The sequence below is a fragment of the Desmodus rotundus genome, chromosome 12 (assembly GCF_022682495.2).
Source record: "Desmodus rotundus isolate HL8 chromosome 12, HLdesRot8A.1, whole genome shotgun sequence".
Classification (NCBI taxonomy): Eukaryota; Metazoa; Chordata; class Mammalia; order Chiroptera; family Phyllostomidae; genus Desmodus; species Desmodus rotundus.
In genome coordinates this window covers 2,764,525-2,779,098 of record NC_071398.1, presented here as the reverse complement: position 1 = coordinate 2,779,098, position 14,574 = coordinate 2,764,525, and the positions used below count along the sequence as shown (strand labels likewise).

General features: G+C 54.2%; 1 protein-coding gene across 1 annotated transcript in view; it reads left to right on the top strand.

Annotated features, from left to right (window-relative positions):
• The first annotated feature begins 310 nt into the window (after positions 1–310).
• The window catches only part of N4BP1 (NEDD4 binding protein 1), a 35,113-nt gene continuing 20,849 nt past the window's right edge, over positions 311–14,574 (top strand). Inside the window, exon 1 of the mRNA XM_053915186.1 lies at positions 311–748. Coding sequence (XP_053771161.1) covers positions 551–748 — 198 coding nt within the window. The 5' untranslated portion in view covers positions 311–550. The remainder of the gene's footprint in view (positions 749–14,574) is intronic.

Below are 14,574 nucleotides of genomic sequence, written 5' to 3'. Positions count from 1 at the left end.
GCCGTCCGTGCGGCCCTGGGGGCGAGTTCAAGCCGTCTGAAGGCCAGCCAAAGCCCTGGCGTGGCGCTGGGTGGGCCCCGCCTCTCGGCTCTGAGCCCGATTCCCCACGTGCGACACCAGTAGTCGTCAGCCACCCGGCCGCCCGGAAGCACCGCGCTTCATCACAGAGGCCGCTCAAGCCCCTCTCCCGAGCCGAAGCCGTGCCCTCAACAAACATGGCAACGGCGCGTGACGTCACCTTCCGTCGCCTCCGCCCTGTCCCCGCCCCTAGTGGGCGGCGAGCCCCAGTGACGGCATCGGGCGGGGCGCATGCGCGGGTGCGGGGCCCGGCCCGCGGCGACGGGGACGGAGGGGCGGAGGGCTGCCCTGGCCGCAGTTGCCGAGCCGCGGCGGCCGAGGCGGGATGGAGTAGCTGGGCCTGCGGGCGGGCGGCGGGGCGCGGGCGGGGGCGAGGCGGACGCCTCCTGACGGGCTCGGGGCCAGCGGCCGCACGCTGAGGGGGCGTCGCCGCCGCCTGCCCCCGGCGCCGCCGCGGGAGGCCGCGCCCGCCATGGCGGCCCGGGTAGTGCTGGACGAGTTCACGGCGCCCGCCGAGAAGGCGGCGCTACTGGAGCAGAGCCGCGGCCGCATCGAGGACCTGTTCGGCGTGAGCCTGGCGGTGCTGGGCGCGCTCGGGACCGAGGAACCGCTGCCCGCGCGCATCTGGCTGCAGCTCAGCGGGGCGCAGGAGGCGGTGCACAGCGCCAAGGTGAGTCCCGCCGCCGCCGCCCCCGTGCGCCCGCCTGCCCGCCCGGCCCGCGGCCTCCGCTCGGCCCGGGTCCCGGGGCGCCCCCGCCCTCTCCCGCCCCTCCCCGCGCGCGGTGGGGAAAGCGCAGCCCCCGGAGCCCGCGGACCTGCGTGCGCCGCTCTCGAGCCACGTGACCCTGGGCTAGCGGTTTAATCCCGGGGCGTCTCAGTTTCCCCGTTTGTAAGGGTCACTGGCGGAAGCACCTACCTTGCCGGGCTGTCGCCCAGAGCAGAGCACCGAGGCCCGCCCGGAACGAGCGCGCCGCGAATGTCTTCTGTTGTTAGCATCCCTCCGACCTGGTCGTGGTGCGCAGGGCTGTTAGCTGGGCCCAGGCCTCCGCTCCTGGGGTGCGGAGCCTTTAGGGGGTTTCAGTCCATTTGGGAATCTGACTCCAGGACTGTCCAGAAGAGATTGGATGTTTAATAATAGTGTTAAAAAGAGCATCGTTTCTTGTGTTGATATTATGTGCAGTTCACGTCTTTGTTCGTGGTTATAGCATATCAGACGTTGCGCTCGATACTTCTGGAGCAGCTAATGCAGACTTCTATGCAGTGGGATAGATTTTGCTCTCCTCTCTTTCTCTCTTTACATTAACAGCTGGGGAAACTGAAACTTTTGAGGAGGTGACTCACCTCTCTAGATCAGCATTTTAGTCTTATACGTCCTGGAGACCTTCAGCTACTCCCTCTCCCTCCCTCCGCAACCAGAAAACAGCAAGAGCCCCCACTCCCACCCCCACGCCCCCCCGGACCCCAGTTTCCTAGCTTCTCTAGCTTCTCCCAGAGAGCAGGTGCAGCAGCCAGGTGTTCCCAGAGCTCTAGCTCCCAAACGATGAGCCCTGGGGGGCGTGGGGACCGGGGTGGTGTCTTACTTCAGGAATGCCCTGGGGCCCTGGGAGACTGCAGCCGGAGCTGCTGGCTGGAGGACTGGTTCCCGCGCGTGCACAGGAGATAGGACGCTGAACTGTGTCGCTCTTCCCCACAGCTTCATTTAAAAACCCTGTGAGTGTTGGGTCAGGTTTGCTTTCCTGCTCCTAATTTTTTAAACGGTTTGTCTGCTTCGGACAAGTGCTCCGATTCCTTCCTCATCCTCAGGGTTGACAGGCTGGCCTGGTGTCCCCCGATTGCTCCTCAGGACCGTCTCTGCCTCGCATTAACTGCACCCCCTTTCCACTACCTTCTCTGCAAGTAGGACCTGCATTCTGAGTGTGCGCCTGCCTCCCTTCTCTGCTCTCCTCCCTCTCGGTATCACTTGCAGTACCGTGTGCCTTAGATTAATCCTCAAAAAGTCACTCCCCGCCCTGGGGCCTCCTGCTGCCTGTTTTCACTGGAAACAACTCCTCTGGTTTACAGAGTTGGCCCACCCCCACCTAGGTTCGCAGTCCTCGGGTGAAGCCTCCGCGGCTGCGTCTGACTGTCTTGCTTTGTCTGTGCACACTGCCTGCTCCCAGTTCACCCTCACTCAGGAGTCACCCCACGCACAGAAAGTGCTTCTTTGGCCTGACAAAAAAAAAAAAAAAAAAAAACGCTGCCTGTCTCACCACACCCTCCCCCTCCTCTGGTCCCTGCCCCACATTTAGCATGAGCTAATTGAAAAAGGTGTGTCTGGCAGTATCTCAGAGTACATGTCACCTGCCGGGCTATCTGTATGATATGTGTTACAGTCCAACCCTCCCACTTGTGAGAAATTCCTTTTTTTCCCCTTGAGACTCATGGGTAAGCCTTGAATACCACACTCAAGGGCTTTTTGTTAATTTCGTTTTGGAGCTTGTTTTACATTCTTTTGAGGAAGAGAATGCCATTAACTTCACTCTCACAATTCAAAACAACGGAGCAGGCTTCAGCATCTGAAATACGTGAAGTTGCCTGTGGAGGAGGTTTGGAGGGAGGAAGAGTTAGAGGAAAGACTTCAACTGGCTGGTTGGTTGAGTGATTCAAATAAGATGTGGGCCACTGTTCTGGGTCCCGTCAGGTGGTTTGCTCTGTTTTCTTGCTTTGAAACTGTGAATTCACCACCTCTTATCAACGGCTAGAGGACTACTGGAGGAGCTAGCTAGTGGAGTAGTTGTGAGGCTGTGTGGACTGGAGGTGGCGGGGTAGAAAGCGATGCTGTCCTGGGAAGTGACAGAGGCCCGGGCTCTCTGAGTGGCCCCTGTGGTCAGAGGGGGACATTTGTTGGAGGGAGCAGCACTTGAGCTGGGCTTGAGGGGCCCGGAACATTCCCAGGCAGAGGTGGTTTCCCAAGAAGCACAGTGGAGAGGCTGGATGGCACTGTCCGGGGGTCCCGAGGCCAGCTGCGGTCAGGGATGTGTCCAGTAGGGAGTCAGCAAGGGTTTGACGGGGAGGGTTTGTCCGAAAGTCCCAACAGGGGAAGGGACATTGTTCCAGGTTGAGCTCCGCAGGAGAGGGGTGACAAGGTTTTCCCTGGGACTTAGCTGCAGAAATTGAGGGAGAGGTTTTAAGTAGTGGTATCAGGAAGGATGGTGGAGGGCACCTTGGTGGCCTGTTGCTTGGTGGGGCTGGCGAGTCGACACTGAAGAGAAAATGTGCCAAGAAGTGCCCTGACTGTTGGCTCCTGACCTCAAGGAACCCAGGCTTACTGGGGCAGAGGAGAGGAGCTTGGAAACAAACAGTATGGAGCCGCAACACTGCAGGGGGGCTCCTGTGCAGCCGGAAGGAGGGGCTGCTCCGCCAGTGAGCGCTTTCCAGAGGGAAGAGCCGTGCAGAATCTCCGTGACAGGAAGCTGCCCTTCCACCACAGACCCCTCAAGAAGTGGCTGAATTGGTGAGGGCCAGGGCACGGGGTGTCCAGGCCGGCTAGGGAGAGGCAAGGCAGGGCTGAAGGAGCACGAGTGAGGCCATCAGAGCCACCTGTCTCTGGGCTGGTCTGTGAGGCTGTGACTTGGGGAGTATCCAGCCACGTTTCCAGTGATGCAGCGTGACCGCAAGGGGCAGGGGCGCAGTGTCTGGAAGTGGAGGGAAACCTGAAGAGGCATCGCCCACTGGCCCAGGGGGAGGGCTGGTGGCAGACAGGGAAATGAAGGAGTTTGCGGGCGAATTTCAGAGAGGAACTTGAAGTTTGCTTCCTAGATGCTGCCTCATTCGAAGAGAGAGGAAAGATGCAGAGCTGGGTGGGACCCTTGGCATCAGGCAGTGGTGGGGAGGGAGGAGGCTGGAGAGAGCTTAGCCCTGGGAGTGAGCAGAGTTAGAGATCTTCCTTTAGATCCCAGAGCCACCCCTTCAGGTGCTCCCTGGGACAAGGCCAGGGACTGCGGAGGGCAGTGGCTGTCAGGACCCTGCGGGAGAGGACGGGGCCGCGCTTAGTGCCAGCCCATGCACAGTGTGGGCCCAGCGGCGTCTGATCTGTTCACGAGGCAGCCAGTTTATGTTTTGCATGCTATGAATGAATTACATCTCCGTAAGAGTTTTGCATTAATAATGTTCTTTTTAACGTATACATACTCAAAAAAACCCAAACAAAAATCCATCATGCATGCTAAGCAGAGCATGCCAAGTGGACCAGATTTGGCTGTCGGACGGCCCTTTAGGGGCGCCTTGTTAGCCGCTGGGAGACAGGAAAGGGGGGAGATGCTGTCCGTTTGTTTCCCTGGGGGAAGAGGGTGGTTGAAGGCCCAGTGGCCTGTCGCGCGGACTGTCTCGGGAGAGAGATGCCTGCTCCCTCCTGGAGCCGGAGGGTGCGAGCTGGAAGACGGGGACCGGGGCGGGGCAGATGTGGAGGAGCGGTAGGAAGGGCACTGGAGAAGAACGTGAAGGGACCAGGAAGCAAAGGAAGGGCCCAGGGAGGCTCAAGGCCACGAATCGATGGTGTGGCTTGATCCAGAAGCTCCAGGGGTGCCAGTTGCCCGCACTCTGGACTGAAAGGGCCCGAGGTGCCTGCCCTTCAGCAGGGAACCCTGGGGCCCAGGAACTGCTTCTGAGGTTCTGCGTCATCGGAGCCAGGACAGTCCTGAGACACCAAGACTTACCTTCTGGTTTCAGGGAACTGACCGCTGAAGGGGCCAGTCTGCCAAGGAGGCTGGTCGGGGCAGGAGGGACGTAATCAAGCGTGGACAGGGACCAGACCTTAGGCTGGGCCCCCTCAAGACTCAGGAGTCAAGCAGCTAGAGGAAAGGTTCCGCAAGTACTGGAGAATTCTAGAGCTGGTAGCTGTGGAGGAATTGTGAGGCTGGTTCTGAGCCCCCCGGGGGCGGGGCCTCGTGGGTCTGGTGGGAGAGGCCAGGCTTCCTTTCCCTCCGAGAGTGGAGCAGAGCCGAGAAGATGGTGGAGGTGGCTGTGCGGGGCGTGGCCTCACGCCACTAGGCACAGCAGTGACCGGCCAGCAGCTCCCGTCTGGAGAACTTATGGGGAGAGGACTGAGTGGCCTCGGCGGGCTCTGAAATGACAGCACACCCGAGGAACTGCGCTTTCTGTGCGGAAGGGCGGGTGCGGGGAGGGTGTCAGGGAGAGCTGGCGGTTGCCTTTTCCCCCCCACTTGAGTTCTGACTTCTGTACTTGTAGAGCAAGAGAGAACAACATGCAGATGCAGTAGAAGTAACCTGTTCTGCTGTGACTTCACGGGGTTCCATTTCCTTCTTGGTCAGGAGGGCTAGGTACCTGGTTTCTTTCCTGTCTGTCCTTTTTTTTTCAGATTTTACTAACATTTAGAGGGGAAAGGAAGAAGAAAGGGAGAAAAACATCCATGTGTGAGAGATACATCTATCAGTTGCCTCTTGCACGCCCCCTACTGGGGACCTGGCCCACAACCCAGGCATGTGCCCTGACCAGGAACCAAACTGGCGACCTTTTGGTTTGTAGTCTGGCACTCAATCCACTGAGCTACACCAGCCAGGGCATCTGTCCTTTTTTGTTTTGTTTAAAATTTTTTTTAATGTATTTATTGATTATGCTATTACAGTTGTCCCATTTCCCCCCTTTCACTCCACTCCATCCTGCCCACCCCCTCCCTCCCACATTCCCCCCCTATAGTTCATGTCCATGGGTCATACTTATAAGTTCTTTGGCTTCTACATTTCCTACACTATTCTTACCCTCCCCCTGTCTGTTTTCCACCTACCATTTATGCTACTTATTCTCTGTACCTTTCCCCCTCTCCCCCTTCCACTCCCCTATTGACAACCCTCCATGTGAGCTCCATTTCTGTGGTTCCGTTCCTGTTCTAGTTGTTTGCTTAGTTTGCTCTTGTTTTTGTTTTAGGTGTGGTTGTTAATAACTGTGAGTTTGCTGTCATTTTTACTGTTCATATTTTTGACCTTCTTTTTCTTAGATAAATCCCTTTACCATTTCATATAATAAGGGCTTGGTGATGATGAACTCAACTTGACCTTATCTGAGAAGCACTTTATCTTCCCTTCCATTCTAAATGATAGCTTTGCTGGATAGAGTAATCTTGAATGTAGGTCCTTGCCTTTCATGACTTGGAATACTTCTTGCCAGTCCCTTCTTGCCTGTAAGGTCTCTTTTGAGAAATCAGCTGACAGTCTTATGGGAACCCCTTTGTAGGTAACCGTGTCCTTTTCTCTTGCTGCTTCTAAGATTCTCTCCTTCTCTTTCATCTTAGGTAATGTAATTATGATGTGCCTTGGTGTGTTCCGCCTTGGGTCCAGCTTCTTTGGGACTCTCTGAGCTTCCTGGACTTCCTGGAAGTCTGTTTCCTTTGCCAGACTGGGGAAGTTCTCCTTCATTATTTGTTCAAATAAGTTTTCAATTTTTTGTTCTTCTTCTTCTCCTTCTGGCACCCCTATAATTCGGATGTTGGAACGTTTCAAGATGTCCTGGAGGTTCCTAAGCCTCTCCTCATTTTTCCGAATTCTTGTTTCTTCATTCTTTTCTGGTTGGATGTTTCTTTCTTCCTTCTGGTCCACACCGTTGATTTGAGTCCCAGTTTCTTTTGCCTCACTATTGGTTCCCTGTACATTTTCCTTTGTCTTTCTTAGCATAGCCTTCATTTTTCCATCTAGTTTTCGACCATATTCAACCAATTCTGTGAGCTTATTGATTACCAGTGTTTTGAACTGTGCATTTGATAGGTTGGGTATCTGTTCACCGCTTAGTTGAATTATTTCTGGAGCTTTGAAGTGTTCTGTCGTCTGGGCCTTTTTTTTTTTTTTTGTCTTGGTGCTTCTGTTGCTTAAAGTGGCGGAGCCTTAGGTGTTCCCTGGGGCTGGGTAACTCTGGTCGCTGTGCTGTGACGCTGTACGTGGGGGAGGGGCTGAGAGGGAGTAATGGCGCCCGCTCCACTCTCTGCCAGGTTTCAGTCACTCCCTCCGCTACCCACAATCAAATTGGGCCCCTCTTGTGCTGGTTCCCGAGTGGGTGGGCTTGTGCACGCCCTAGGCCCCCACGGGTCTCTCCAACGACCTCTCCTGTGAGGCTGGGAGTCTCTCCCGCTGCCGCCCCAACCCCCACGGATGTTTTCAATCAGAGGTTTGTTTGAGGCTTTATTTCCCCCACGCTGGAGCCCTGGTTCCCGCCGTTTGTCCCGGTTTGTCTGTGCGCGAATGTGGGGTCGCAGGGTCTGCCAGTGGTCAGACTGCCTGCCCCGTACATCCCACACTCTGCCAGTCTCGGTCCCACCACGGCCACGCGAGTCCTCTCCTCCCCGGTGCCCGTCTCTGCCCCTCCTACCGGTCTGCATGAATGTTTCTTTTTTATCTACTTGGTGTCGGACTTCCTTGCCGTTAGATATTCTGTCAGTTCTGGTTGTTCGAGGAGGCGCAGTGTGTCTACCTACGCTGCCATCTTGGTTCTCTAACCTTGTTTAAATTTTTTTAAGTCTTTTTTGAGGGGCAGTACCTGGTTTTATGATGACTTCTGTAACAGTAGGGTTGTGCACGAAGGAAATAATTCACAGATGTCACACCTGGTGGTGACATGGAGTTTTTGTTTTGATTTCACCAGAAAGAATGTTGGTGGCCTTTCTGCATTTCCAAGAATGAAAAAATTTTTTTAACTCACTGTGGTTGTGAAAATCATCTTCTTAAGAAACAATGGTTTATTCAGTCTCTTTTTATGGTTAATATTTTGGGGTTACACCAGGATGTTACCGTAGGGGATCCTCACACTGGAGGTGCTGGGGTAAAAGCGATAGCTCATGACTAGCTTCCTCCTCCCTGTTCACCAGCTAGTGCTGCGGCGTCTTTCTTAGATCAAGGACAGCCGCTTCTGTGCTGCGTTCTCACCAAAGTAACGTAACTGCTTAACGTTAGCAGGCTTGCGTTTCAAAAACAAAAGTATGAGGGGATCCTTATGTAATTAATTGAAGAGCTTTTTAATAAGAACTCATGTCATATGGAAACCAGAAAATCCTTTTGTCTACAGACCCTGAATTGTTTCTTTTCAGTGTTACTTTAAGGGGTTCCTTTCAGCTTCAAGGTTTTGCTCCGTCTCCGCGCCGACAGAATCAGCACTTCCCAGTAGCTGATGAGTGTGCACGAGCTGCTGGCTGAGCTGCAGGAGCTCACCTCTGAGTTCTCTGCGTGGGAGTCGCCGTGCTCACGGCTTCGGCTTGGCGCTCCCTGCCTGCCAGCCCCTTGGGCCTGCCCGGATACCCTGGAGCCTGCACGCTCAGCTCTGCTCAGCTCTCAGTAGTTTCGTTGTTAACCCTGGTGTTTTAAAAATTAATATGATGAAGTTATTCCTTTGTTACAATACATGGACTCATAAAATCATGGAAAGGACATCTATTTTAAAATTAACATTAACCTGGCATGGCTCAGTGGATTGAGTGCTGGCCTATGAACCAAAGGGTCACCAGTTCGATTCCCAGTCAGGGCGCATGCCTGGGTTGTGGATGAGGTCCCCAGTAGGGGGGCGCATGAGAGACAACCAAACACTGATGTTTCTCTCCCTCTCTTTCTTCCTCCCTTCCCCTCTCTCTAAAAGTGATTAAATAAAATTTTTTAAAAAATTAAAATTAGCTTTAAAGTTATCAAATCACATGGGTATTCTAAGGATTATTTTTATTACATGAATTTGCATTCTTAAGCAAAAAAATGCTTTCCAAGTATCAGTTTCTGTGACTCTTGGGGTTTTGGGGGGTCCTTGAAGCGCTAACACATTGTAAGTATCAGGTGTTTAGCTTCTTTATTTTCTGGGAATTCTAGGAACGTAGACTTAGGTAAAAGCTGTTATTCTCTGTAAACCAATTAGAACAGAGGTTCTTTAAGACACATTGTAACCTAATTTGTTAACATCCTTGAGATGGGACTGTATTTCACACTCACGCTTTAAGAAGAAAGGCTTTTCTCACAAACATGCAGAGAGCTTTCAGCTTTTGTTCCCCACCAATTTAGCCACAGGTCCAGCGTAATCCAAAAACACAAAACTTGTCAGATTTCACAAGGCTGTGAAAGGCTTCTTTGGGTGGTCCTGAGCCAGTTCTTCCACAAACAGAAAAGAGTAACACCAGGTTTTCCTGGCATCTCTCCTTTAGTAGAAATAAATCCCTGTCCTCTACTGGGCAGATCACTGCCCGGTCAGGCGGTAAAACCAGAATCCTGAAGATTGGTTTTGTGTCAGTGAGGGTACAGCTGACACCCACCCGGTCGTCCCTACACACTGGTCCCTGAGCCAGTGTGGAAAGAGACGTGTGGCCAGAAAGCAGGACAAAACTGGAAGGAACAAGAGCACAGGGAACCAGCACCCACCCGTTCTCTTTCTGCTGGGGACTCACTCTGGGTGCCGGAAGGCGCCAAGCTTGGGCTGGCATGCACTGCCCTTCGCGGGCGCCCAGTCCACCAGCGCCAAGCTGGCGAGGCCCTTGGACGTCTCCGTGGCTCCGACGAAACTGTCCAAGTGCAAATAAATGTTTTTTAGGGTTATGAGCACACTTTCAAACAGCTAGGTGACTCATGAGTGAGAGAACTATCGGGAACGCAGAAGTGGTTCGGAGAGCATTGGAGGGACTGAGGTTTTTGCAGCACTGAAAAAGAATGGTAGAGGAGAACTGCTAGGTTGGATACAAAGTGGCTGCTATCCTATCAGCAGTGGAGTGACAGCCTCAGGGCCGCATCCGGGGGCTCCCGGCAGTTGAGTGGTGAGTCAGAGGTTAGTTCCCCCGAGAAGGAGACTGCCCCGGGCGGGCCCAGGAGCGAGCTTCTTGATGGAAAGGCCATTCTGCCTCATTCAGAAGTATTTAATAGTTTTTCTTAATTGTGTGCAGTTATTAAAATGGAACGCAAACCCTTTTTGGGTCATTTCAGCCACTTTCTCAAACAGTGTTGCCGACATCATTGTCACTGGGCTGGATGTCCGCTGGTGTCCCCATACTTCTAACTCCTGCTGGGACATCCATTTGGGAGACCTTTATTGATGGACTCAGGGTCTCCCAGGGACGGCACTGTCGGCGTTTTGGTCAGAGAATGCCCACCCCCTGCCCCTGTGACGCCAGCAGCGCCCCGCAGTTGTGATGGCCAGCAATGTCTCCTTGCACCGCCGGTGCCCCAGGGACAACTGAAGCGCCCCCGGTTGAGAGCCGCTGTGTGGGAGCACTGAGCCCTGTCCCCACGCTGCGCTGACACTGTGCAGGGAACGCTCGAGCTCGAAGAGCGAGATGCGGTTGTGTGTGGAGAACAGATCGCCATCGCTCCCCCACGCGACCCGCCTCCATTCTGGGAATGTGTTTTTGGATAAGAGTGGGAGGAAGGAATGGCTAGGTTAGACCGCACATACAACACGCTAACCTCCAAACCACAGAGAGCTTTGACTGCGGCTCTGAGATCGTGAACGTTAATCTCTGGCAGCAAGGAGCTTTAGAAAGCTTCAAGTGAGGAAGTGGAGTGGGTGTGCGTTCAGACGTGACTTCAGCGCTGTCGCGGGAAGGGAGTGAAGTGTGACGAGACTGGCAGCAGAAAGGAGAGTGTGGTGTTGGTTTCTGCGTCCGTGAGAAACGAGCTTTGCGGAGGGTTGCGTGTGATCAGAAGGGAAGAGAGCTTTGCGTCTCGGTGACTGCGCTTCATCGAAAGGGAACTTGGACCGAAGACGCGGTCCAGGCTGGGGGAAGCTGCAAGTCCGGTTCAGACCTTCCATGTTTGAGGCACTCGTGGAGATGCCCAGAGTTCACCAGTGATGGCTAGAGACGGAGGCTGGGAGTTATTACCAGAGAGAAGTGAAAGTTGGGGTTGGGATTTGGAGTCTGGTGGGAGTGTAGAGTGTAACCAAGGGAAAGGACCAGGACGGACCCTTGGGGAATGTCTACACTTAAGGTGCCGGAGGAAAAGGCAGCAAAGGATTTGGGGGATTCGTCAGAAAAAATGGGAAGTAAAAGACAGCTCATGGTATCTTGGGAAGTGCAGGGAAAGAACTTGTCCCGGAGAGCTTGGTGGAGTAGGATAGCACAGAGCAGGGCCTTCGGGTTTGGCGTGGATGACTGCTGTTGGCATTCAGGAGAGTGGCTGCAGTTGGAACGGGGCTGGGGTCCAGGTTTCAAAGCGTTGGCAGTGAAGTGGAGTTTAGGGAGTTCAAAAAGTGTGGAGGTGAGGGGGCAGGTGGGGTGGTCCGAGGTGCAGGCAGCGGGGCAGGCAGGGGAAGTGTTCTGCAGAACCGGGCCACGCCTGTTGGTGCCAGAGGGGCAGGGCTGGGCGGGGGGAGCACTAATCCAGCTGGGGGGGGGGGGGCATGCAGCTGTGAGGCACCAGCTGAAGGGGTTCCTGAAGGGTGGGGTTTTTAGGTGCAGAAGGAGAGGCAGTTGGAGGGACGCACAAGTGTTGGCCTCCGGGCTCTGTCAAAATGCTGCCTTTTACTAGGTGACAGGAGTGACACAGATGAGGTTGGGCACCCGGGGACTTTGTCAGGGGAGGGCGAAGAGTGAATTGATTAGGAATGCTGGGCGCTGTGGAAGCTGGGGAGTTACAGAGGTTTGCCAGTGGACCGGGACGAAGGTGGAGGCATGGGGGCGGGGGGAGGAAACTGTTCCGTTGGGGTGGTTAGCACCGTCCCCTACCCCCAGGCCTGGGAAGCACGGGGTCAGCGTGTGAAGATAGAAGAGAAAGCGAGTGTGAGGAGCGCAGTGGGGAACGGCCCGCACCGTCACCGCAGCGATGTTAGTAATGGGGAGGGCCGGGTGGAACAGACGTGCAGATGAGTGGTGTGTGAAAATGCCCTTTCTCTAAGGCTTGTGCTGTGCTTCTGATTGGTGTATATTCGGTAGGGTTCCTATGGCAGAGTCTGAAGCTCATGTTGACCTTGCAGCTCTCTTTTCTCCTGGAGATCACGCACAGTTCCGGAACCAGCAGTAGTTCCAGAACTGCGTGGCATCTCAGCGTCCTGAAGTGGGCCCCAGAGTCGAGGCCTCCCGGCCGGGGTCACTTCTAGTGGGTTAAGGGCTCCCTTGCTGCCTGGCTTCTCCTCCCAGTGACCAGTGGCTGCTCCAGTGGCTTCTGTGGCTTGTGCCCTGGGGCTGTCCGGCGTGTTAGGTCTGCACCCGGCACAGCTGCTCGCCAGGCGCTCTGGTTCTTAACGTGCGTGTCTTGTCAAAGCTCATTTTGCACCAGTGCTCTCGGTTGTCACTGCTGCCGAGTGCTTGGCAGGTTGTGCCCTGTGCTTCCCCCACACCTTCAATCAGCTGCTTCAGCCCCATGTGACCTGGGAGACAGGCTGACAGCCCCTCAGGGCTGTGCCCAGAAGGGATGCTATGTGGTGAACAGGGGTGCGGAGAACCTGCCCCAGGTCCAACCTGCAGGCTCTTGAGCGGCCACTTCGACCTTCCCGGTCGTAGCTGTGCCCCCTCGGATTCCTGAGATGGTGTGAGAGCTGAGAGGAGCTGAGGCTGGAGAAGAAGGTAGACTGGTAGAGGTTCATTTTGCCACATGAAAGGGAAGTTATGTATGTATTATATGCTCCTCCTTTTTTCTTTTAAAACCGTGACTAACGTAAAACAATGTGAATATTGCAGGGTGGGGAGAGAGTGTTTGACTAACATTCAAATGTTCCAATACCAATAGAACCAAATGGAAATGATGGCTGTTGGGGGCCACAGACTCTTTCTTACCAGTACAGCTGACAGCCAGAGCTCTCCTAGCGCGTGCCAACAACACTGTGCACTTCATCGCTCACCTCTGAGCACGAGTGTGAAAGTCGACTGCTCCTGCTTCGGAATTCTCAAGGGAGATGACTCGTCTCTCTTGGGGCACACCCGCACACACACACACACACACACACACTCAGCTCTGTGCACACACGGCTGCAACAGGCTGCCTTCCTCCTAATGGGGCGGCGATAGTCTTGGTGGTGGGGTGCTGTTGCACAGCACCGCTTGCCCCGGGCACTGCTCCCCCAGCCTCCTGGTGCTCGCACACTGGGGCGCGGGGGCTCCCCGAGGGCCCGGCCTGAGCTGGACGCTCTCGGAGAGGCAGTAACCCACACAGTGCCCGGGTAGCCCCAGACTGCCACTTGCTGGGAGGGACTCGTGGGAACTAGGGAACGTGAGTTGACTTGTTTGTGGATAACAGATCAGGTAAGTTTTAGAGCATGTGTTTTCTATAGGCTCCGATGTATAAAATTGACTTAAGTTGATAAAATCAGAGGGACTTTTGTGATTATCATTTTAAAAATTACCTGTGGGAAGTCTCTGTACTGTCTGCTCAACTTTGCCACGAACCTAAAACTACTTAAGAAAATAAAGTCTACTTTAAAAAATCAAAGTGGGGGTTTTCACTGATCCTTGCAATGACCTGCCTCAGTGTCCACCTCGGTTTTACATTTTGTCTCCGTTGCACAGACTTCAGAACATCCCAGATCATACAGGTACTTGGTTACAGGTGTGACCGTTTTGGGACAACTCTTCTTGCAGAATGTTCTTCAATTAAACTGACCTAGAACAGTAACAGCAGTGATAGAAAAGAGTTGTTTGAAAGGTGAATCACTCGGTGTGTCGAAAGTGCTAGGGCTCCTTGTCTCCGACAGAATCGACACAACCTAAAGGAGGGCCACGCTGGCGCTGGCGCAGCGAGGGGTGTGCCCACCTGCCTGGTTTTTACTAAAATTAACAAGTCGGGAGGATGCCAAAAGAATGTATGTGCACAGCTGGCCACAGACTTCAAGTAGCTCTAAGGTTCTCTGTAGTCAAGAATGGCAGTCCCTCCGGCTTCTCCCTGACTTCCAGGGACAACGACTTTGCGCTGTTTTTTTAGAGAGGGCAGGGAGGGAGGCAGGGAGGGAAAGGACATCGATGTGTGAAAGACACACCAACTAGCTGCCTCTCGCACACCCCCAACCAGGGACCTGGCCCGGAACCCAGGCATGTGCCCTGGCTGGGAATCGAACCAGCGACCCTTTGGTTCACAAGCTGGCACTCAGTCCACTGAGCCACACCAGCCAGTGCTGTTCTTAGCTGTTTGTTCTAACAGTACTGAAATAGTTAAATAATATGCTGCTATTTCTTACCAAGTTCAGGCATTATTCACTTAAGTTAGATGGCGCACAGAAACTGCCCCTGTTCTCCCAGTCGCTGTGATCTGACTGTGTGTGTCCCCTCAGAATTTGTGTACTGAATGAAGCCCTAGTGCCTGGCACACTGGCGTTGGGAGACAGGGCCTTTTGGGGGTGATTGGGTCACAAGGGCAGAGCCCCCATGAGTGAGAGCAGTGCCCCTTCCACCACGTGAGGGCAAGCAAGACGTCTGCCGCCTGCGGGAGAGGCCCCTGACTTCGGCACCCTGGTCTCGGGCTTCCCACCTCCAAAACTGTGAGAAATACATTTCTGTTGTTTTTAAGCCACCCAGTCTGTGGTGTTTGTTGTAACAGCCTGAATGGACTAAAACCATTTCTTTCT